Source organism: Larus michahellis, chromosome 3 (genome assembly GCF_964199755.1).
Source record: "Larus michahellis chromosome 3, bLarMic1.1, whole genome shotgun sequence".
Lineage (NCBI taxonomy): Eukaryota > Metazoa > Chordata > Aves > Charadriiformes > Laridae > Larus > Larus michahellis.
This window is the reverse complement of record NC_133898.1, coordinates 38,289,875-38,315,628: the sequence shown is the minus strand read 5'-3', so window position 1 is coordinate 38,315,628 and position 25,754 is coordinate 38,289,875. Positions and strand designations below refer to the sequence as shown.

Here is a 25,754-nt window from a genome sequence, read left to right as displayed (position 1 = left end):
GCAATATCACTGACATTTACGGAAATGTTCTTTTTTTTATTAGTTGTTTTGGGGAATTTAAAAATACATAGATGATATGTATTTGTACAGATATGTTATATATTAGAGAGAAGGAGCGAGTAAGTGCAGTCATGCAGTCTCTTCTTCCGTGCTGCTTTTAGATTCCATAATGGTTAGTATTATAATGCCATCACTAAGAACCTCTAAGAATAATAAAGTATATAGTGTATATCTAGGCTGTCTCTGTGTCACAGTTCTTTAGTGTTCTTTGTCTTATTTGAAAACTCACAGTACTGTGTATGGCTTTTTCATGTTTGTCCTATTTTCCTCTCAGTTGTATCACTGAAAACGAAAAGAAGTAAAGATGAATTATTTTTTTTTTTCTGTAGTTTGACATTCACAGTTGGCATTCCCTTTTTCTGGTGTTGAGGTGTTTTAATGTTTACCAGTTACTACTGAGAGTCATTCTTGATTGCGTCTCAGATAGATAATCATAGTAGTCAAAGATCTTGATCTGTATTAAAACCATCTTGAACCTATCAATGGAAGCAGATACAGTTGTTTCAACCGTGAAATGTAGTCACCAGTATTTGTGTTTGCAGACTTTGTTTTATTTCAGTCTGCATTATTCCTCCTCCCTGCCCCCTTCTCCAGTGTATATTCCCCTCTATGATTACAGATTTTAGTGTAAGAGGAATCGAGAATCAAGTCGGGTTATAGTTATATATAGTTATATATACTATCTTCCTTTCACTATTCCTTATCTCATTGCAGTTTCATAGGCAGTACTATAATAACATAAATTATGCTATTCTGCTGCAGGTTGAAAGATAAGGGTCACTTAGCCGTGGTTATGTGGGAAATCATTCAGCCTTTTTCATCCTTTTTCATCTGAGAAATTAAATGGTCTGTTATTGCCTAGTTCTAGTTGGAAAGTTGGAAAGTCGAGTTGTTTCTGTGTTTAATGTGATTGACTATTATACTTCAGTGTATGGACGCATTTCACATCTGTTAATATTGCCTAATCCATTTCTGTGACAGCTGTCTAGTGTATATTGCCTATTATGTATTTTTCTATTTAGTAATTAGTATTTAGTAATCTGGTTTTCTCCCTATATAACTAGAAATCATTTTTTTAAAAATTGTACTAATCTCTGATTTTTAGATTTATTACTCCTGAAGATACAGCCTGGTTTGATAAAACTGTTACTAAAGCAATTGAAGAATATGTGGATAAAGGGTTAACAGAAGTTCTTCAAGCTGAACCATATTTTGTAGATTTTTTACGGGAGATGCCTGAACCAACTGGTGATGAACCAGAAGATTTTGTGTTTGAAGCACCAAAAATTTATGAGGAGGTATTTCACTTTACACCTATAATACCAGGCACTGAAGTTTTCCTTTAATTCTTAAGTATGTTATATTGCTAAAGTTATGTCAAACAGAAAGTTTTGTTGAATGCCTACCACGTTTTTTGTGAAGATCTATCTAGATTTTTATGGTTAGTATGTAATAAATCATTTTAGTGATGTTAATAATGCCATATAAATGTAGTTTATTCATTTCTATTCTCCTTGCTCCTTTTTTACCCATCATTAGCTGAAAATTTCTGCTTAAACACAACTGCAATCTCTACAGTGAATTAACTAGACAATCTCATTAAGCGTGGCCAGTACATGAACTCAAGTTTGTGTAAAAATGTTAGTGCCATTTTAAATTCTGAAGGTCCATGCTAGTTGTTTCTGATTTTTCATTATTTTTTTTTCCAGATTCCAAGCTTTGAATTTCTTTGTGAAAAATTGCAAATGTATCAGAGACAATACAATGAATGTATTAGAGCATCATTTCTTGATTTGGTGTTTTTTAAGGATGCAATGACACATCTTATTAAGGTTTGGGGTTTGTTACTTTTTTCGTAGTTTAACTGTTGCAACAGTGTTCCTGATTTGGGCAAGCTATGCAGGAGGACCCACGCGGAAAAGGCTACTCTTATGCCCAAACTGGCTTGCCATTTTTGCCAAGTCATTTTTGAGAACTAGGAAGGAGCTACAGTTGTTTTACCTGCTTTCATGTTTTGTAATAAATACCTTATTTTATATATTTGATTAAGCTTCTGTGTATTCAGAGATACAAAGATTTTCTTTAGCAGGAAAGTTAAGGTCAGAAAGAGGCAAATTAATATTTTGTATATAGAATGATTTTTAATTGTTAAGAATTCAGAGAAGACTTCAAAGATATCTATACCTGACAAATGACCAAAACAACATGAGGTAGAATCTGATTGGATGGGAGGCATGAAAAGAAACATAAATCAGGCTTGCAGTAGAATCAGGGTGTAGGGTAGAGGAAAGTCTTGGTTTATAATGAGTTGAACCCCTATTCAGAATGGAAGGTGTAAGGAAAGAATTCATCCAAATCAGAATCGAATTCGCCATGGGGAAAAAAAATGGCTAAGCATGAGATTTCTTTCAAGCGCTGTGCCTCAGGTTTAAGAAGTTGTGTTAGTTATTTCTGGAATTACATTAACTTGATGGTGGTTTACTGAAAGACACATAGAAGCCACAGTAAAACCAGAACAGAATGAGATGTTTGGTTCTTCTGTAGATGAACTCAAGTGAAGTAGATGATTTTGTTTGCTTTGTGATTAAATAGAAGAAAATAACTTCATTTTTAAATAGCGTTCGTGTGATGCAAGGTGAATTTCTGAAGACCTTTAAAGTCTCTGGTGCTCCATTTCCATTGACAAGTTTTAACCAGAATATCTGGAATATGCAGTTAGGTAGTAGAAGGGAGCCCTACTGTCACTATGGTGACAATAAATTTAGTCACCCTCATAATTTCACATTTAGACTTCTATTTTAATATAGTTATCTGGATAGTCTCAGAGGGAACTGTGCATAAAACCAAAATTTCTTTGAAGGAAAAAATGAACCGAATTCAAAGGCTTGATGTAGATGCCGATGTCTTGCATTTTGTACGTAATTTACATGAGGAGCAAGCTGTAGCATCTTAAAAGAATAGTGCACTAATATATAATAAAACCAAGGAAGATGTGATGTATATACTGGAGACGTGTAAAAAAGCAACATAGTAAATTTGTAATCCAGCTTTTTTGTCTGGGAGACTTGTTAAGAAAACTATCTCGAAGGAAATGTTGAAGGTAGATTATAAAATAGAGTATAACCTTAAATGATAGTTTAAATTTGTCTAAATCTTTCAGACTCTTAAAATTAGGAATGTAGTATGTTTATTCTTGTAGCTAAAGGTTTTTTTATTGATATTTTTAAACACATTCAGGATGATATCTTCAACATAAAACCGAGGTCAGAATGTCTTGCTTTATGTATTCAAATCCTATTTGTAACTAATTATAACCACCCTATATCCTTACATGCAGCTTTTTCATTAGCCACACAAAATTCCTAAAGAATGTGTGAGTCTTCTTTTGAGAGGAAAAATTTTCTGCAGGAATCCTTTTAATAATCATTACATTGTGCTCTGGTAAATCAAGTGTAGAGTATAACAGATTTAAAATTTTTCTAGTTAACATTTTAATTTAAATTTATTAATGAGCCTTTCTTCTATTTCTTCCTACATAGATTTCTCGGATAATTCGGACAGCATATGGAAATGCTTTACTTGTTGGAGTTGGTGGTTCTGGAAAACAAAGTCTTTCAAGGTTGGCCTCCTTTATTGCTGGCTATAAAATATTTCAGATCACTTTAACCAGGTAAGAATTGCAAGTAATATTTAAATCAAATTTATTCTGCTGCTTTACACTGTCATAGCTTTATGTTTTTAACAGCCTTTTTTTTTTTTAATTTTGTCACCATTTGAAAATGTGGAAAACAATAAATTCTTTTCTGGTTTGTATATAACATTGGATTAAGTTTGAAAGCTGGACTATGTGTTAGCTATTCCTGAGCCAAAATATGTGTGTTTACAAAGGATGTTTGCACTGTCATTTATAAAACACTATATTCTGAAAATAGCAGTATTCTGAGTTGCTTTGAATAAACAGGTAATGTTTCTTATTCCTCCTAGATCCTATAACGTAAGCAATCTTTCAGATGATTTAAAATCATTGTATAGAACAGCTGGACTAGAAGGAAAAGGTATCACTTTTATTTTCACTGATAATGAAATAAAAGAGGAGTCATTTTTGGAATATGTTAATAATCTGCTGTCTTCAGGCGAGGTAAGAGTCTCAACATGACAGGCAATGTACTTTAGAAGCAGGAAACTGCAGAACCTGTTCCCACTAGTTTATTTCTATTTAATTTGGTAATAAATTGTAGAATCGATAATGATTAAAATATCTCAACTTTTAGAATAAGGAGTGTTATTAGTATGACTTCCTTTATCTCTATTTCAATGTAAGCTCGGAAAAGATAAGGAGCTATGGTGGGTATTTCAGTACCCTTTATTAAATGAGTATTCACTGGCCATTCAAGATCTGTACTCTTCCTGAGTTAGACTTACTAGTTTTTAATGGAGTTACATGAAGTCTAAATCAAGGCAAAATTTGGGGGTTTAATCTGTCTGAACTCTGTATATGCAGAGAGAGAGATACAGGTGTAAACAGACAAATATTTGTAAACTCTGTAATAATTACATCCATGTGATTTATTTTCTTATCAATTTTAATTTTATAAAAAGATTTCTAATTTATTTGCTCGGGATGAATTGGATGAAATCACCCAAGGATTAGTACCTGTGATGAAAAAAGAGATGCCTCGGTGTCCTCCTACCTTTGATAATCTTTATGAATATTTTTTAACTCGGGCAAAGAAGAACTTGCATGTTGTCCTCTGCTTTTCTCCAGTGAGTTTTTTTTTCGTATCTGCCTTCCTTACTTCCATTAGCAAACCATCCTATAAGGTGTGACAGAATTATTCAAGCTTTATATTTTTAAGGAGAGTTGAAGATGTATAAAAAGATTACTGAAGTCTGGTTGTAATTGCTGAGATAATAAAAGTACAGTTGTCAGAACGTAAAATCAAAATACCTAAAAATTAAGTCATTTCTTACATGTTAAAGTAGTATTTTTTTCCTCCTGACATATTCTTTCCTAATACAAATCAATGAATGTGTCTTTGGGAAATTCTTGCCCTTTACTTGACAACAAGAATTTAATGGAAATGAAAATAAGTTAATTGAAGTTTTAAAATACTAAAAACATTTATATTTTTCACAAACTTCTTTCTTCAAATTTCACAAAATATTGAATGTTGAAATGTAGCAAGAAAAAACTGTACAGAGTGTTCTAAGTAGAAAATTAGCAAGGAAAAAAATAGACTATTTAGTTGTTTATATGAATTAAAAATTTTGATCAACCTGATAAGTGTCATATCATCAATTAACAGTATTACTTTCTTTAGGTTGGTGAGAAGTTCCGTGCACGTTCTTTGAAATTTCCTGGTCTCATATCAGGGTGCACCATGGATTGGTTCAGTCGATGGCCCAAGGAGGCTCTTGTAGCTGTAGCCAGTTACTTTCTTTCAGAATTTAATATGGTCTGCTCTGCATCAGTTAAAACACAAGTAGTGGAAACCATGGGTATCTTTCATGATATAGTTTCAGAAAGCTGTGAGAATTATTTCCAAAGGTAATATTTTATACAAATGCAATAGTTAATCCCAAAAGTATAGCTACTGATAGTGTTTTTTGAATTCATTTTATTCTGTGAATCAATAAGTGTCTCTTAAGGCTAATACAAAAATAAATCTGCTACGTCAATATATGCAAAGGCCATGAAAAGTAATTACTATTATGTTGCAAATTCATTTTCTTCATTCCCACTATTCAAAAATCTTTAATATTGCTTATGTGGATAAAAACAATCTAATTGGAATTAAGGGTTTGCATTATGAAGAAATTTGATTTTGATTTTGACTGAATTAAAGACTTGATTTATATAATCTTTTGTTTCACTGGAAGTAATCAAATGTAGTACATATTAAAAATATGTACTAAGCTGATGTTGCTAATATACTATGTTTTAGGTATCGAAGAAGAACTTATGTAACACCTAAATCCTATCTCTCTTTCATCAATGGCTACAAAGAAGTTTATACTGAACAGTTAGCGATTATTAATGAACAAGCTGAACGAATGCAAATTGGTAAGCAAAATACGGATAAATATTTCCATGTATGGTCTCTGTATGTGCTTTTAATATTTGACTTCTTATTCAGTGATCACTTATAACCAGTTCTGCTGTATCACAGCTCAAAACTGGTGGCATATGAGGACCATTTCTAAGCATTCCAGCTATCACCAGTTCACAATGATTCTCTTAAAAAAATGCCTCAAAGAAGCTTCCAGCTTAATCATTCATCTCAGCATTATATTAAATTTTCCAATTTAGCATTTGTAATAGAAAGTAGAACCTGAAAATGGCCAGAGAGAACATCTGATTTACTAGTGTAGAGAGAGGTAGCTCTAAACACAGTTACTAATTTACTTCTGGACTTGTCTATGGAAATTCTCACTGCACAGTCTGAGTGCTTCACAGTTGATTTATTTCAGATTTCTGCTGTAGAATAAGTAGCTGTTACTTGTCGTCATTTTATAAATAGGGATCTGAAATACAGAAAGGTATCATAGAATCACAGAAAGGTTCAGGTTGGAAGGGACCTTAAAGATCACCTAGTTCCAACCCCCCTGCCATGGGCAGGGACACCTCCCACTAGACCAGGCAGCTCAAAGCCTCATCCAGCCTGGCCTTGAACACCTCCAGGGATGGGGCATCCACAGCCTCCCTGGGCAACCTGTTCCAGTGCCTCACCACCCTCACAGGAAAAGAATTTCCTCCTGATATCCAATCTAAATCTACCCTCATCCAGTTTGAGGCCGTTGCCCCGTGTCCTATCATTACAATCCCTGATAAACAGTCCCTTCCCATCCTTCCTGTAGGCCCCCTTTAGGTACTGGAAGACTGCTATAAGGTCTCCCTGGAGTCTTCTCTTCTCCAGGCTGAACAACCCCAATTCTCTCAGCCTGTCCTCATAGCATAGGAGCTCCAGCCCTCTGATCATCTTCGTGGTCCTCTGCTGGACACGTTCCAATGGGTCCATGTCCTTCTTTTGTTGAGGACTCCAGAGCTGGACACAGTACTCCAGGTGGGGTCTCACCAGAGCAGAGTAGAGGGGCAGAATCACCTCCCTCTACCTGCTGGCCATGCTTCTTTTGATGCAGCCTGGGATGTGGTTGGCTTTCTGGGCTCCAAGTGCGCATTGCCTGCTCATGTTGAGCTTCTTGTCCACCAGCACCCCCAAGTCCTTCTCCTCAGGGCTGCTCTCAAGCCGTCCTCTGCCCAACCTGTATTTGTGCCTAGGATTGCCATGACCCAGGTGCAGGACCTGGCACTTGGCCTGGTTGAACTTCATGAGGTTTGCACAGGCCCACCTCTCAAGCTTGTCAAGGTCCCTCTGAATGGCATCCCTTCCCTCCAGCATGGTATGATTGAAATGTTCTTCTAATTTTGTGTATCTCTTTGAAATGACCTAATTTTTAGCATTAGATTAGTACCTAACGGGTTCAGAATACAATTTCAGTTTTCACCCGTTTGCATCTAGTCATGCTTTTGTAAATCTACAAAGGCAACTGAACAGCTTAGGAAACTTAGTCTTTATTGGAAAAGATACTGTATATCAGTCTAACAGAATAGAGAACTATACATGATAATGTTCTTCATGCAAAGCCAAAAGGATGTAGCATTTAAACAATTATTAACAATGCAGCTGGTACATGTCACATGAAGAAAAGAATAGAATAAGAACATACAGATATTTATTTTATTCATAAACTGTTTGCTGAATTAGAGTGGACTGTAGAGGGCCAAGTCATCCTCAATATTTTCATGTTATGCAAATTTCCCTGTATGGATCTTTTGCCAGTTCTTATCATTAGTCCTTCTTGAGAGGAGGATAAAGTCTGAGATTCTTGAAGATTTCTGAGGGTGGGGTTTTGTTTCTGTTCTTTCTCCAGTTCTTCTGTTTTCAAAAATAATTTAAAAGAAGTAACCTATGTATCTTCATCACTGTCAATAAAATTTCATGTGTAGATTAGATTTTCATAGCCTCTCACATGATATGATAACTAATTCGTTATGTGGTATTCAAAACAAAATGACCATGTACTTATACATCTTCTACTGCAGCATCTTTATATCATTGATGCTCAGAAAATTATGTCCGTCAGCTCATGGGCAATATTCATGCCAGTTAGAAAATATTCTAAATAGTTTCACTTGCATAGAAAAGATGTATTACAAAACAACAAAAATACTCATCATCCCTGACTCCAAACGTGCTCCACTGTTTACTGTGTCCTAAGAAACTTTCTCAAAAAATTTCCACTGCTTGGAGGAGGTGATCCTTGAATATTAGCCAGCTTTCTTGGGCCCTTCTTCCCTCCAGGGCTTTATCCCATGGTACTCTACCAAGCAGGTCCCTGAAGAGGCCAGTGTCTGCTCTCCTGAAGTCCAGGGTAGTGAGTTTGCTGTTCGTCCTCCTCGCCACCCTGTGTCACACCCCCACTGTGTCATCACCTGTCCCTGCCCTCCCTTTAATCCTGACACATAAACTCTTGGTCAGCTCCTCATCCATCTCCAAGCAGCGCTCCATGTACTCTAGCTGGTCTTTGACATAGAGGGTGACACCCCCTCCTCCCCTGCCTGTCCTTCCTAAAGAGCCTGTATCCTTCCATTCCAACACTCCAGTCATAGTAGCCATCCCGCTACATCTATGTGATGCCAATAAGAACATAGCCCTGCAGGCGTGCACACATCTCTAACTCCTCTTGTTTATTCCCCATGCTACGTGCGTTTGCAGAGAGGCATTTAAGTTGGGCCCCCAATGAAGCTGTCTTACTGGCTGGAGTCACTGGAATTCCTTTGTACTGCACTCCAGGTGTTCACCTGCTGACCTGTGATGCCTCTCCAGGCTCTGCGCATCTATTGCTGGCAGTGGCATCAAACTACAGAGTTCTAAATATCTCTTCGAAAAGAACTAGTCGTGTTTCTAATGCCTAAATCAGGTATTCATTTATGACTACAGGCACTAAAAAAGCATTACCTACTGGCATGGTACTGTTGTAATATTTCTTGTGATTGGAAATATGTAGGGGACGTGAAGAAACTGTAACGGTTTCTTGTTTATAACAGAAATTCTTCACTTCTTGTTCTGCGTATTCCCATTCTTTGTCCATCTGTCTTTCTTCTAATTCTAGGATTGTAGCAGGGAAAGGTAATGCAGCAAAGGGTATCACTTTCCCTTTCATAGCTTCTCTTTCAGAACTTTTCTTTGCAGTGAAGTGAAGTAACAACCATTCTGGAAATTGCTGTCGGAGGAGTGGGAGGGGTGAGTAGAATGTCAGTGTGTATGTACATCTATCCCTCAGAGTATTTTAGGAAGTGGCATATATCTGGGAAAAGAAAAGATTCTAAAATATCTCTCTTGTCTCCCAGTCAATGTCTTTCAGTGAATATACCTTTGAACTTTATTGTTGAGAGTGGCAAAATAACTTGTCTTTTGGCAAGTAATAATAAAGAGCCTGTAGACCGGCAGTAGGCTGATCTGAGGCAGCTATGTTAGAAGAACAAGACATGTGCTAGGAGAGAATGCTTGGCTGTGGTAACAGAAAGGTGGAGAGACTTCACAGAGAAACATCGCACATCAAATGTATAACTGCAAGTGTGCTCTGACTATAGCCTTTAGGGAGAGAGATAACGGGAATGCTTCCAGGCAAGTTGCAAGATTTTAAGATTCAGTAATGAAGAAGATAGGAGAGGCTAGAGAGGCTTCAGCATGCAATGTGGACCTCAGGAATAGCCAAAAATCTGTCCTCAGATCTGGAGAATGTCTTATGAGGAGTGGCTGAGGGAGCTGGGATTGTTTAGCCCAGAGAAAAGGAGGCTGAAGGGAGACCTTATCAGTCTCTACAACTACCTGAAAGGAGGTTGTAGAGAGGTGGGAGTCAGTCTCTTCTCCCAAGTAACAGATGATAGGATGAAAGGAAACAGCCTCAAGTTGCACCAGGGGAGGTTTAGACTGGATATTAGGAAAAATTTTTACAGTGAAAGGGTTAGTAAGCGTTGGAACAAGCTGCCCAGGGAAGTGGTTGACGCACCATCCCTATTTAAAGGGAGCTGTTTAACAGATGGGTAGACATAGTGCTTAGAGATATGGTTTAGTGATGGTTTTTGTCAGAGTTAGGTTGATGGTTGGACTAGATGATCTGAAAGGTCCCTTCCAACCTAAGCAATTCTGTGATTCTGTGGAGGTAAGGCTGATTGGCCTGTAATTTCCTGGGTCCTCCTTCTTGCCCTTTTTGAAGACTAGCATGACACTGGCTTTCCTCCAGTCCTCAGACACCTCTCCTGTTCTCCATGACCTTTCGAAGGTGATGGAGAGTGGCTTAGCAATAACATCTGCCAGCTCCCTTGGCACTCATGGGTGCATCCCATCAGGGACCATGAATGTGTGGGTGTCGAGTTTGCCTAAATGATTTCTAACCTAATCCTCCTTGACCAAGGGAAAGTTTTCCTCTCTCCAGTCTCTCTCTCTTATCTCCAGGGTCCGGGGTTCCTGAGTTCCTTTACTGCCTTAGCAGTAAAGATTGAAGGAAAGAAGCCATTCAGTAACTTTGCCTTCTCTGCATCCTCTGTCACCAGGACACCTACCTCATTCAGCAGCGGGCCCACATTTTCCCTAGTCTTCCTTTTGCTACTGATGTACTTGAAGAAGCCCTTGACATCCCTTGCCAGGTTTAATTCCAAGTGGGCCTTAGCCTGCCTCATTTCATCTCTGCATACTCTGACAGTGTTCCTACATTCCTCCCAAGTGGCCAGTCCCTTTTTCCACATTCTGTAGACTTCCTTCTTCCATTTTAGTTTTTCCAGAAGGTCCTTGCTCATCCATGCAGGTCTCCTGCCTCCTTTGCCTGATTTCTTACTCATAGGGATGCACTGATCTTGAGCTTAGACGAAGCGGTGCTTGAATATTAACCAGCTCTCTTGCACCCTGCTTCCTTCTGGAGCCTGAGCCCATGGGATTCCTCCAAGTAGGTCTCTGAAGAGGCCAAAGTCAGCTCTTCTGAAGTCCAGGGTTGTAATTCTACTTTTTGCCCTGCTTCTTCCATGCAGTATCCTGAACTTCATCATCTCGTGGTCACTGGAGCCAAGGCTACACCCAGCTTTCACATCCCCAACTAGTCCTTCTTTGTTTGTCAACACAAGGTCCAGCAGGGCACCTCTCTTCATTGGTTCCTCTACCACCTGTGTCAAAAACTTATCATCGATGCTCTGCAGAAACCTCCTGTACTGTACGTGCCTGTCTGTGTTGCGTTTTCAGCAAATACCAGTGTGGTTGAATTTCCCCCATGAGAACCAGGGCCTGCGATTGTGAGGCTACTTTCAGCTATCTGTAGAAGGCCTCATAGATATTATTTATCAATATTATTTATTTATTATAATATTTATGTCATTTCCTCATGCAGCAATACAAATGCAGTATCAAGTCTGATTTTCTGACTGTCCTGTGCCTTTATGACACAACATATCCTTCACATACCTCTCCTCTCTCTCCTCTCTTTTTAAGTTGTTTTTAAGTTTCTCTTTTTAATTTTTTTGTGAGCATAAGGATGTATTTTATTGCAGGTAATGTCCCAGCTATACACTTTTAGGTACTGTTTACAGCTATAAGAAACTAAAGCTAAGAAGTATGGATTTCTCTTTTGAAAAATCAACCTTGTTTATAATAATTTTGCACCTTGTGAAATTATTCATATCCATGAAAACTGAATAGTAAGCACAATCATAATGGTATGACTGCTTAGACCCACTTTCTCTCCTTTAAGCAAATTTAAATGAGGACACAAGGTACAAGGCATTTGGGATCCTAGAGCTAGATTGTATTATCTAACCAGGAAAAGAACAGTTTTCATTTTTCTGAGTTTTATCTTTTACTTAATAGGTCTGTCTAAGCTGATGGAGGCCAGTGAATCTGTTGCTAAACTCTCTCAGGAGTTGGCTGTAAAGGAGAAGGAACTGGCTGTGGCATCTGTTAAGGCAGATAAAGTAAGTACTTGAGTGTTAAATAGCAAAAGGCAGGGGAAAGCATTGGGATATATAGGGGCATAAAGTGCTATTGGAGAATTTTCTTGTAATTTGTACAAGCCAAAAAATGTGCATCATGGTCTAAAATGAGGTTTCAGTCCTCTCTCTGTAGCATGTTGGTTCAGCATTTGCTTCTGAAAGTGCTTCTGAGTGTACTTTAAGACTGCAACAGAAGTTGAGTGCCTGCCTTGTTCTCCTCCTATTTCTTATCCACTCCTATAAGCATCAGGTTTCATTTTTTTGTTTCATGTTTTTTCATGTGCTTGATTGACATTTATTAAATTTGGGGGTATACGTGCACTTATTTGGAGGTAAGAAGTTAACAGACAAAAACAGGACTTCAGTATTTTAAAATTCCTTAGAAAAAAGTTCATCACAGTGCAGTTTCATATTTTGTCTTTTACATTAACAAGATGTCCATGTGTTCATGAGATTGGTGGTCTGGTAGAAATCTAGTTTCCAAAATTACTCTCTGGAAATGTATGTTAGGGAATAGATTAATGTAGGCATTCTGTTTTCAGAAAGATGCCATAATGCTATGGTGGTGCATATTTAATATGCACTGGAGAGGAAACTTTTGGCCAGTGATGACTAAGGGACTGCCTGCATTCTTCAAGGCCTTTTATCTTGTAAGAGAGAAAATCATTACAGAAAGGGATGAAATGATACTTCTCACGTTTCAGGAGTATGACAGATATGTTGGTAGAGTTCATATTGTTTAATATTTAGATTTGATATACGTTTTGAAATAGCTCTCTGGCAATCATTCACATAGCCTCTTAGTTGTCAACTTTTTCAGTTGGGCACTACTTCTGGGTCATCAGAAATAGAAGAGGTATGGAAAAATAATAAAAGAACAGACTTTTATTTAAACTACATGTAATATTGTTCAGATTTTACATATTTCTTTCTTTCCCTTAGTACTGAGCCCTATAGAAACCAGAATTAGATTTCACACACAAAAAAAAAAAATTGAGGGATTTGGGGATTTTATCTGTAAATTCTTTTTTCTCACAGGTGTTTGAGAGCATTGTTTATATTCTTGTAAATCCGTAGAGTGCTAGCCTTGACCCTATAGCTGATACTGGTCAAAAAACATTCTGAACTGTATGTCACACATGCACAAGAGAATTAAAAATACATTTGCTGAAGAACCAGACAGAAATGGATAACTTCAGTCTGTGAATTCACATGAGACTGTTCTTTGAGTAGACTAATTAAAGTTAGTCTTCTACACTAAAGGAGTAAAAGGAAGGCTGACCATTGGTGCAGATCATTTGCCATCTTCCATTCGTTTTATTAGCTATACTATTTTTATTTTTCTCTGCAGAATTGTAATGAAAAAAGCAAACACTTATTGTATTGAAAAAGTATAGGTTCAAATAGGATAAAAATCCATCATAGGATAAAAAACGGGCTTTAAAAGCCACTGAAAGGTCTTCTATCCATTATAAAAAATAATTCATTTTTTACTAACCAACTCCTGATGAAAGACTCATATGATATTTCTTTGTGGGGATTCTGTAAATTGTATTCATTTTTATTCCATAATTATATAATGCCATATATAGTTAGAGTTTGTATTTTTCTATATAATAGCCTTTACATAGCTGTTTTCTCTTGTGTCTGATAACTTAATCACTTATTCCACCATTTAGATCTGTACATTTCATGTGTTTATTATCAATTCCAGGTACTAGCAGAAGTCACAGCAAGTGCTGAAGCTGCGGCTAAAGTAAAAAATGAAGTCCAAGGTGTGAAAGATAAAGCACAAAAAATCGTAGATGAAATTGATTTAGAAAAAGTAAAAGCAGAAACTAAACTGGAGGCAGCTAAACCAGCCTTAGAAGAAGCAGAAGCTGCATTGAATGTAAGTAAAATTCTTATATTTTGATTAGTTTAGTACTATTTGAGTCACCTGTGGAAGAAAGGCTAGAGCCACCAACATGCAGTTGTCACTTGGTTTTGACTGCTGTTGCCAGCTCTTCACAGTTGGTGGTCATGTGTCTGACGAAAAAAAGCCCACATTTTGCTTTAGAGATTGTTTTATAGTATTTGTTCTGCTTCCAGCCTAATACTTGATTATTATGAAGGTGTAAATCTTTCAAAAAGTCATGCACGCCTTTAGAATATCTGTTATTCTGAATTCAAGAAAATACTTCTTATGCTCGAAGGATGTTTTTTCATCATACTCAACTAGTTGTATCTTTCTTTTAAGAGGAATAAAAAGTTATCTCTTCCTTCACCAAAAAAAACCCCATTTCATTGGAGGAGAAAGAAGAAACAAAGGGTATTCAGGGCGATCAGAATCAGGATTAAGAAATTTGAAGGCATTGCTGCACTAAATAATGTCATTATTCTGCTCTGAACAATTAAAAAGTAAAGAACTCTGGAATCAGAAATCAATGATGTATTATATTTTTAAGGCCTTCTGTTCCAGTTACCAGAATTCGTGTGACAAAAAATATTGAGTGGAAAAAGTCAGAAAAGGAGCATTGTTTGCTCTTACACTGACATTTAGATAATGAGATAGATGAAACTTCCAAAAATGGTGACAAAATTCACTTATAAAATGTGCGGACTCATACATTATCCTGTCATTTCTATAACGTGTCTGGAACTACTCCTTCTAGACAGGTAGTGACATGCGTGTATTTTGTAGACACAAATTAATGTGTTAGTTTTGAAGTTCACAATCACGTATTATTATCGTATTAGTTATTGAACTAAGCAAAGCGTCAATGATGCTATGAGAAAATGAAGTAGAAAAGAGGTATCTCATACCTATAATAACACCCAACAAAAATAACCAAATCCATTTCGGAATAAATGATGATACTTAATCCTTAAAAACCCAAAACACTATTTTACCAAGGAAACTGCTTTTAATTAAGTCCTATACAATTTTACAATATGCTTTTTCTTCAGTCACTTAGACTGACAAGTTAAAAAAATACTGCTGTTCCAGGTATTTAAATTTTGAGTGATGTCTTTAGCACCAGGAAAATTATTAAGTTTCATGAAACTATGAAATTTATTAAAGTAAGCCCAGTTACTCTTTTTTTTCTTTTTATGTACTTAGTACAAACTTGCCTCAGAGAGAAGTACGACAAACAAACATTAAAATCAAGATATTGAATGGGAAAATAGAATAATGGTATTGATGCAGCATTGTTACTTTTTTCTTCAAATAGACCATCAAACCAGTGGATGTCGCTACTGTTAGAAAACTTGCAAAACCTCCTCACCTAATTATGAGGATCATGGACTGTTGTTTGCTACTATTCCAAAAGCCAGTAGATCCAGTTACTATGGATCCAGAAAAGCCTTGCTGCAAGCCATCATGGGGAGAATCATTAAAAGTAAGTAGTTTTCAAACAGTGTTTCTTAAATATCAGAAATAGCAGTTTGAATATCAGAGATTTTATGATGCTGTTTACTCAAAACAGGACAGAATTTTGTAAAAAAGCAAACATACGGTTTTAAGATAGGCATAGTATATAAATAGGGTTTATTTGGTAGTAAGTAGTAGGTTAATTGCTCAGAAACTTTTGCAGCAGGAGCTTTAGTTTTCCTTGTCCTGTTTCTGGCATATGACCTGGTAGCAAATAAATAAATGATACCAATCATGTTTAACCATATATCAGATAAAGGCATTCTGGAAAATCCCTTTCTCCTTGGGAACTTCCATGTTCACATTTAAACTGTCTTTTCGGATCGTTCCAGGCTCCTTGGTTGTTTGAAAGATTATTTGACTGACTAAGAGATAGGTTTTCGCATTCTGCATTTCAGTATTCCTGGCCCAAATTCCTTGATTAGCCAGCCATCTTTTCCTTACTGGACTTTGATCTTCTTTTATTTCCGTGCCTTCTCCTGCCATTCTTTAAATTCTATTATACCACTATTAGTGTATTAATTTGCCAATATGATTGCCTCAACTTTTTTTTGTTATCCAAATGAAGAGAAAGTACATATTTTGCATATGAATAGAGCTCTTTCTTTTTATTTAAGCTTTTCCAGAAATTAAGTAATCATCAAAACCTTTTATTTTCTGCCAACATAGTGAAATGGGATAAGCAGTTATGCCATGAGTTGCCTTTAACATGTTAAACGGTTGTTAGAAAAAAGTGATTTTTTTTCTTTCCCAGCAGAATTTAGATCACATTTCACAAATGCATAAGCCCATAAGCAGGCTTTTTTGTCATTCTTTAGATAAGTTACAAATACATCTGTGAGGCTTTATCTTGGTTCTTTTTTTTCTTTTTTTTTTCTTTTTTTTATTTTATGAAATGCCGCTTCTTAAATGGCAATACAGGAATACAGAAGATGGAAAGTACATCAAAAACTTGCAAGCCTAGTTACTGGAGTGTAACTGGTTGAAACTATAAAATAATTAAAGGCATGTGGGACAAGTTACAATTGAATAGCCCACTTATAATATTAACTGTATCAACTACCTCTTTTTACAAAAAAAATTTAGGAACACTTTTTTAACATACTCTCCTATGAACAAGCTTTTGAATGTTAAGTGTGTAAATAGCTTATAAATATCCTGTGTTGTTTTTTGCAGCTTATGAGTGGCCCATTCTTGCAGAGTCTACAGCAGTTTCCTAAGGATACAATAAATGAAGAGACAGTAGAACTACTCCAGCCTTACTTTAGCATGGAAGACTACACACTGGAGCATGGTAAAAAGGTGTGTGGTAATGTGGCAGGACTCCTCTCTTGGACGCAAGCCATGGCAATATTCTATGGTATTAACAGAGAAGTCTTACCTCTTAAGGTAATACATCATCTCTTGCTTTGTGTTTGATTTCCATGTAATTTAAGTTCGTTTACTTTAATAGCAGTAGGATTTAAAAAATATATTTAGATAAATCTATTCAGACATAATTGTCTGTAGACTTTATTGGCTAAGGACGATAAGAGCAGAAAAAACCTCATATCCTCTTCTTGATTCTAGACAGAACACAGAGCAAAAAATTAGCCTACATTAAATTTATGTGCTCTGGTTTACTGTGTACAGTGAAAGTTTTTTTCAGTCTTTGTTTTTATTATGTTAGAATTACTTTATAATTGTTTCAAAAATTTGTACTGGGAGAGAATCTTCATTCCTTCTCTTTTTATAAAGAGTCCTGCAAACATTGGTTTGCAGCTATTTTACCTTTTTTGCTTTCACACGATAACTTGGAGTGGAAGACTGATACCTTGCCCATTCTGAAGAGATTCAAAGCTCACATCAATAAAGGAGATATGTTGCAGTAGCGGGAACCAAACTGAGTAAAGCATTTGTAAGAGTAATTTTTACTTTAGTGGGGGTGTTCTTTTTGATGTTTGTGAACATTTGAATGAAAGTTTTTATCAGAGGTAAAGACCATATAGAAACTCAAATGCAGTGATTGTGCGTTTTGGATTCTAAAACAAGTATTTAATCCCTACATGTAGCACAGTTTACAAAAAAAAAATAAAAAGCAAAGAAAAAAGTAAAAGGAAAAAACATGTGAATGGTGATTCCAAATCTTTTCCACATTTTTTGTCACTGATAGAAGTGTTATTTAGAAAAGCAACTGCAAGTGGATGATTCATAAAAATTATAATGGATTTCCTGTGTTCAGCATAAATATCAGTTTAGGAGGAATGGGAAGACTCACTGTTTTAGGGCCATGTTTTTTCTGGTGGGTAAAAGCTATACTGTTAGCCGATAAAGGACCAATTTCCTGTTGTTGTGATCACTGATCGCTGCAGAATGTACAAATAAAAAAGAAATAATAAAGCATATAATCAAGCAAGACAATTGAGTGATTGTTCTTCTAAGCTAATGAATATGTACAGATCATAAACCTTATTTCCTTAACCAGTTTCTTTAAATGTAAATTTTATTAAAAGACAAAATGTTGACAATATATAGTAGGAACCTTAAGTAGTACTACATTGTTATTTAACTAACATATCTGTTATATTGTCATATATTGTCATATTGTCATAATATTGTCATATTTAACTAAATCATATCTGCAATATACATGTGACATAGTTTTCCAATTAAATATTTTAATATTTATATAAATAATTTTGATGTATTATTGTCTCAGGAATAAAAACTAATCAGACTTAAAATAATTCATCAAGATATATTCAAATCTTGTATGATTTGATATTTCTTCTCTTTGCAGGCTAACTTGGCAAAACAGGAAGGCTACCTGAAAATAGCGAATGCAGAATTAGCAAAGGCTCAGGAGGCATTAGATGAAAAGCAAGCTGAACTGGATAAAGTGCAGGCAAAGTTTGATGCAGCAATGAAGGAGAAAATGGTAAGAGTATTTTAGTATTATGAAAACTGCTTGGATGCAATACTGTTATGTAATCAGGAACTGATACACGCATTTAGGGCCTGCTACCTTGAATGACATGGATGAGGTTCAGGTATAAAAAGAAGAGATTTCAATCTATGTTCTCTCATATTTCCTTCTTTCTGTGAATAGGAACATATTAGACAATAGAAGCGCTTAGAGTTCTCAAAAATGAGTTTTAAATAAATAAAATGGTCATAATAAATGTAAGAGGATGCAAAAATATATAAAATAACTCTTTAGAGTTTTTCATTCTGTTATTAAATTAAGTACCACATTTTTTCAATTTTAGGACTTACTGAATGATGCAGAAACATGCAGAAGAAAGATGCAAGCAGCCTCTGCGCTTATAGATGGACTGAGTGGAGAGAAAGTTAGGTGGACTCAGCAAAGTAAAGAATTTAAATCTCGGATTAACAGGTATCAAATTTATCAGCGAAATAAAAGTGTGTAAAACCTGAAGAATTAGTAAACATTTTAGTAGTTTCAACAGTTGTATTTCGTTTTCCTCCTGGAAATCTTAATATAGTTACACAAGTAAGTGAAGTATCCTGAAATTTGACTTTTTCTCCTATAAGTGAATACCTGAGTGCTGAGTGCTTGTATTTGAGTTCAGAATACCTCCGATTTTGGAATTTATTTCAAAAGGGATTATTTCAGGCACAGCTATGTGCCTGTATTACAGCTGCCTCTCCTGCTCCCCTAACACTGCACCTAGGGATGATCTAAGGCTGACACTGAGAAGGAAAATGGAAGGATTCCTGCCCTAATACTGGATATGAAAAGAAGCATTCCTTTTGATATGTCATATTTGAACAAAAGAAGGAGGCCTAGAGACCAGACAGTAACCTTTGTCCTATAGTCTGTGTTCTGTGTGTCGAAACGCATGTGGGACAGTAGGTCTTATTCTGAGAAACTTGGAAACTTGGGAGTCCCCATTGTGCCGCTCTCCAAGTGACAAAATGTTGAGCAGCTCAGGAGCCAGAGGTCCTAGCTGTCTAGAAAACATGAAACCTGTCAAAATGGTTGATAAAGGTAAAGAGCCTGAAAGTTTAGGCTCAGCTTCTGTGGAATGCTTCTGTTTCCATAGATTTCCTATGGAGAAATTGTGCATTTCTGGTGAGGTTAGCTCATTCCAAGAGAATTAATTTTGTATCTTTTGATAAATATTGTATTGCAGGCATATTTTTAAGAAATAAACTAATTCCTTGCTTCAGTTATGAAAAATGGAATAATGGTCATCAGGGTTTTATTACTTTGTAGGGCTGAAGATAATGTTTTCATACCATACTACTCTTAAGTTTTGCAACAAAAATATTTTGGAAACACAAGGAAACTGTTGTTCTGAAAGAGCAACAGTTCTCTCCTTAAATTGTCCTCAGAACAGATGATCTTATGTTTCAAAAGTTGGTTGTCTAAATCAATAGAAATTGAAATTGTACATCACCTTTTAATTGTGATTGTGTTCCTTTTCTAGACTTGTGGGAGATGTACTGCTCTGCACAGGTTTTCTTTCATACTGTGGACCTTTTAATCAAAACTTCAGGAATATTTTGCTTAAAGATTTATGGGAAGCAGAGATGAGAGCCCATAAAATCCCTTTTTCTGAAAACTTGAACCTGATTTCTATGTTGGTAGATCAGCCAACAGTAAGTTCTTGGTGCTTAGTGCGTTTCATTTTTATTTTAATGAACATACTTTGTGACTGTTAGCCAGCATTATGCTTGGTTAGAACAGAACTATAATCCCGAATATTGCTGTGCAGTGTAGTTCTGGGGTTTCCAGACGTTCTTGGCAATTTCCACTAAACGTCTGAGTACTAAGCAATGTTTAGATAGATAAACAAATTATATTTTGTAAACAAATGAAGTATTAGACAATTGACAGTAAGGCAGTGCACTTCCAAGTGTCTTATTTGAGAACCCATCACCACAGCTATAGATCACATATCTACTAAAACAGTGGGTTTGGTTGTTAGCTTTTGGTTCTGCCAATATTATCTGAGCCTGGTTTCAAAAATAAATTTTATATCAAAGATAACATTTAAAAAAGAATGCATAAAGTCTTTTCATTCAATGTGAATGTATGAGAAACCAAACAGAGCACAATGCCAGAATCTTCCAAGTTTCTTCAGTAAATATTAAGCCCCAAAAGCTCTCTTAGCATGGTTTTCTCTTAATTGATCCCAATGTTTAATTTGTCTATCAAGCTTCCTTTTGACTTTCTTACACTTTTAAAATATATTTTTTATCATTCTATGTAGTAAGAAACATCCATAAAGATAAAATCCTGGAAATATTTTTCCATCTGCATTAATAACTTTTCAGCAGGTTCAGATATGCATCCCCTTTGGCTTGATGTCCCCATTATTTCGTCAAACAAACACAGCTGAAGGGTAATTCCAGTGAGATTTTATTCCGAACTACTTTCTTATTATTCAGATTAGTGAGTGGAATCTTCAAGGACTGCCTGGAGATGATCTCTCAATTCAGAATGGTATCATTGTAACTAAGGCAACTAGATACCCCCTTTTGGTAGACCCACAAACTCAGGGAAAATCATGGATTAAAAAGAAAGAAGAGGAAAATGAATTACAGGTGAGCAGTGTTTTAACGGAATAATGTGCTCTATTACATTCTTCAAATATTGCTTTAGGGTGTGTCTGCATTTGAGTCGCTGTAACTCATACAGACATATCTGGGATAACTTTAACTTGTGCGGAGACTGACAATGATGTAGGTGCATCAGCAGGATACTTGACAAGAGCTGTAAATCCCATTCAAGGATTTACAAAAGATTATATAGTAAGTAAATATTGTTATGAAATCTAGCAAGAAGTATGAAAGAGAAGGAGGTAACCTTGTGTTCAAAATTGGTGAGTACATTCCCTATACAGAGGACAAAGTGGTAAAAAGTATAGCAAAAGAGTGTAATATGAAATTATTTAATGAGACTAAAGTGGGCGACTATTTATAAGATTACAGACAAAGGCAGGATAACTTACAGCTTTGAAAATGTAGACAAAACTGATGCAGTCCAGAATTTAGAACCTGAGATGGAATTCATACATGAAGTTACTGCTACAGAGGTAAATTGAGGACAACAAGTTGAAACCAAACCCAAGACAAGTCAGTCTATCCTAACGTTACTGCTATTTTAATAGCTCTTTTGTAGCCTAAGCCAATAGGGTTAAATGTCTGCTCATGAAATATAACATAAAGACATGTCACCTGTAGTTTGCATCACAAATGGATTTTTCACATTTGTGAATGGAAAAGGAACGTGTATTTTAAAACCCTTAACCTGAATGTTGCAAAATCTCACATGTCCTCCTGAATCTCAATAAATCTGGGGGGTTTCAGGATCTCTAGATTTTGAAGATTTTAAGTCTTGGAGTAAAGTGAATGTGAAGTTCTTGCTTATCATTTTATCATTAATAAAGCAAACTGTCAGAATCACAGAAAAGCTGAGGTTGGAGGGGATCTCTGAAGATCTAGTCCAGCCTCCTTGCTCAGAGCAGGATCTACTGAAGCAGGTTGCCCAGGACGTGTCCAGTCAGGTTTTGAATACCTCACCACGTCTTTGGGCAACCTGTTTTAGTGTTCAACCACCCTAACAATAAAATGTTCAGTTTTTTTCTCAGTTTAAATGGAATTACCTATATTTCAATTTGTGCCCATTACACCTTGTCCTGTTACTGTGTTGACACTAAGAGGAGTTGGACTCCCTGTTCTTCATTCTCACTTACCAGGTGGTTATATACATAGGTAAATATCCTTTTGAGCCTTCTTGAGGCTAAATAATCCCAGCTCTCTTTGCTTTCTTCATATGTCAAGTCCTCCAATCCCCTAACAATCTTAATGATCCTTTGCTGGATTCACTTCAGTGTCTCTCTTATACTAGGGAACCCAAAACTAGACAGAGGGCTACAGATATGTGTCTCCAGTACTGAGCAGAGGGGAAGTATCACATTCTTCAGCCTGCTGGTAATGTTTTCTCCTAATGTAGCCAGAACACTGTTGGCCTTTGCTGCAAAGGCAGATCGCTGGCTCGTGCTCAACTTGTCCACCAGAACCCCAAGGTCCTTTTCTGCAAAGCTGTTTTCCGGGAGAATGTCCCTATTTGATACCTGTGGAGAAGATCTTGAAAATAATATGAGAACTTTCTGAAAGTCAGAATCTAGGAAGCAATACAAAATTAGTGTTTTATTTATTTATTCACATCTGTTAATGATTTCAGATATTATGAATACCATTTCATGATATTTCAAACATCGGAGTTCATAATACTCTAAATGCAGTTCATCTGTTAGACTGAATTCAGGTTTCCAGAAAGAATTTCTTAATACTTCAAAGCTAAAATTAGAAAATCTAGTCCTTGGACACAGAATAGAAAATTAAAAGTTAGGTATCTCTGACTTCAAAAATATATCTGACATCTTCAGCTCCCAATAAACTGTACCAGTTTTATTTAGTACATTATTAAATTCATAATGAAGTTTTGTGGATTCCATTACAGCCAATCTTTTAAATCACCTTTTTATGGTATTTTTCATTGTATACACGAGGTTTTTGCATAAATAGCTGCACGGGCAACATTCATTAGTTCTTTAAAATGCAACTAACAAAATCAATGAAAAATTTTCATAGTTACATCTGTGGTTTTTATGTAAGACTTTGAAGAAATGTTTTTGTTCTTATATCAATTTATAATTTACTTTTTGAGGTAACAACTTTGAATGACAAGTATTTCCGTACACACCTAGAAGATAGTCTTTCACTGGGACGATCACTTGTGATTGAAGACATAGGTGAAGAGTTGGATCCAGTCCTTGATAATATATTAGAAAAGAATTTCATGAAGTCTGGAACTTCTTTTAAGGTTAGTAATCAAACAAATGACCTTGAATAAGTAGTTAGCTTTGTGCTGAATTATATTTTACCCTTTTATTCCAAACCTCTGCTGAATCAGGTAAACACTGTATTCAGCAGGGTACTGTGAATAATCAAACTGAACTAATAAAATATAGTAGACAGAGCCTCTGCTGACTATTAAGTTCATGAGTCTAAAATTTGAGTTCAACTACTGAACTTACTACTAAAGATTCCAAACTGGAACCAGTTATCTTTATCCTATTGAATGTTTACAATACTTTTTATTGATTTCCAAGCACTTTAATTTTATATCCTTTAACAGAATTAATAGAATAAGAATTATTATAAGAATTATATTATTACTATTATAAGAATTAATAGAATAAGAATAGAATAGACTAGATAAGATCTCACTCTTCCTAGTGTGGAGCGCCGGTTGTAGCAACTACAGAATCTTTAATCTGGAATAGAACTGTTTTCTGATGGAACAAGCCAGAAAGCATGAAGTTTTATTAATAATATTAAGTATATTACCAACCTTGAAAAATCATGAGTCTTTCTGACCTTCAATAGATAAAGAAATCACTCCCAAATTTTAAAAACAACCTCCCTTCAAACATCCTGAAATAAAATGCCTGCACATGCTGTATATTTCCATATGTATTTTTCTCAAATAATCTTAATTAACTGCCTGGGATATGAGAGAGATGGTAGACCAGATTGTTGATGATAATGAAAATAAAATGATTGCTATTTTTGTGGAGTAGTTTAATTTGAACGTCAGACCAAACAATATGCTTAAGGGAGTGGTTTGGTCCTACTCCTTCTTAAGCCAGGTATTTGAAGTGTCCTTGGAGGGTCATAGACAGTAATCAGATTTCCTTGTGCACACGCAGCTTTCAAGTTAGACTGCTGATCTGGAATATCTTAACTTAGTAAAAAATTCTGTGGAAAAATCTGAATTAATTTGTGGTTCCTTTAGAAAAAAAAAAAAATTTAAGATCCACTTAGTCTTAGTATATGTAGAATTAATTTCCAATAATTTATGTTCCATTGTTGGATGAAATAATTTCTTTTTTTTACCTGAACACAAGAGAACAATGATTTCTCCAAAGGTCAGTTGTTTCTACTGTCTTCATGTGAGGTGTGATTAGAAGCAAAAAACCTAAATCAAATGGTTCTGGAGCCATTAATTAGAATCCACAGCAGAAATAATCCCTATATTTACCTGGAGGGGAATGCTACTTTTGGTCCTTGATTGTTATTTTCATGACAAATTTGAATTGTGAAATAAACTTCCTTTCTTTGACATTTCAAATAATGTAAATTTTTTTTCTGGTCAATATTATTGAATCAAATAAAGCTCCTTTTGCTCTGCTTAATACTATTCTAACTTACTCCACAGGTGAAAGTTGGTGATAAGGAAGTAGATGTTATGAGTTCATTTAGACTGTACATCACTACAAAGCTACCTAATCCTGCTTTCACTCCTGAAATCAATGCAAAAACATCAATTATTGATTTTACTGTTACAATGAAAGGACTCGAGAATCAGTTACTGAGAAGAGTAATTCTTACTGAAAAACAGGTAAACCAACAGTACACACAAACCATAGGGTACTTAATTTTTTATTTTTTTTTTTTAATTTACCTGGTTTTAGCATGTAGAAAAAGCATTCTCCTGGAGAAACTATCTGCTCATTGGATGGGTATACTCATCACTAGGTGAAAAACTGGCTGGATGGCCGGGTCCAGAGAGTGGTGGTGAATGGAGTTAAATACAGTTGGCGGCTGATCACAAGTGGTATTCACAAGGACTCAGTATTGGAGCCAGTTCAGTTTAATGTCTTTATCAGTGATCTGGACAAGGGGATGGAGTGCATCCTCAGTAAGTTTGCAGACGACACCAAGTGGGACGGGATTGTTGATCTGCTTGAGGGTAGAAATGCTCTACAAAAAGGATGTGGACAGGCAGGATCAATGGGCCGAGTCCAATGGTATGAGGTTCAACAAGGCCAAATGCCGGGTCCTGCACTTGGGTCACAACAACTCCATGCAACACTACAGACTTGGGGAAGAGTGGCTGGAAAGCTGCCAGGCAGAAAAGGATGTGGAGGTGTTGGTTGACAGACGGCTGAATATGAGCCAGCAGTGTGCCCAGGTGAAAGAGCATCCTGGTGCCAACAGCCTCCTGGCTTTTATCAGGAATAGTGTGGCCAGCATGGCCAGGGAAGTGATCCTCCTGCTGTACTGGGGAGGCTGCACCTTGAATACTGTGTTCAGTTCTGGGCCCCTCACTACAGGAGGGACATTGGGGTGCTGGACTGTGTCCAAGGAACGGTAACAAAGCTGGTGAAGGGTCTAGAGCACAGGTTGTATGAGGAGCGGCTGAGGGAGCTGGGGTTGTTT

The 25,754-nt window shown here is 36.1% G+C and overlaps 1 protein-coding gene across 1 annotated transcript in view; it reads left to right on the top strand.

Annotated features, from left to right (window-relative positions):
* Window positions 1-25,754, top strand: part of DNAH8 (dynein axonemal heavy chain 8) — a 132,401-nt gene that overhangs the window by 79,523 nt on the left and 27,124 nt on the right. Inside the window, exons 56-72 of the mRNA XM_074579718.1 lie at window positions 1,166-1,358; window positions 1,770-1,892; window positions 3,600-3,730; window positions 4,045-4,198; window positions 4,660-4,824; window positions 5,382-5,608; window positions 6,006-6,124; window positions 11,979-12,082; window positions 13,815-13,991; window positions 15,316-15,483; window positions 16,692-16,904; window positions 18,295-18,432; window positions 18,764-18,891; window positions 19,949-20,120; window positions 20,913-21,068; window positions 23,197-23,352; window positions 24,751-24,933. Of these exons, the coding sequence (XP_074435819.1) occupies window positions 1,166-1,358; window positions 1,770-1,892; window positions 3,600-3,730; window positions 4,045-4,198; window positions 4,660-4,824; window positions 5,382-5,608; window positions 6,006-6,124; window positions 11,979-12,082; window positions 13,815-13,991; window positions 15,316-15,483; window positions 16,692-16,904; window positions 18,295-18,432; window positions 18,764-18,891; window positions 19,949-20,120; window positions 20,913-21,068; window positions 23,197-23,352; window positions 24,751-24,933 (2,707 nt within the window). The remainder of the gene's footprint in view (window positions 1-1,165; window positions 1,359-1,769; window positions 1,893-3,599; window positions 3,731-4,044; window positions 4,199-4,659; window positions 4,825-5,381; window positions 5,609-6,005; window positions 6,125-11,978; window positions 12,083-13,814; window positions 13,992-15,315; window positions 15,484-16,691; window positions 16,905-18,294; window positions 18,433-18,763; window positions 18,892-19,948; window positions 20,121-20,912; window positions 21,069-23,196; window positions 23,353-24,750; window positions 24,934-25,754) is intronic.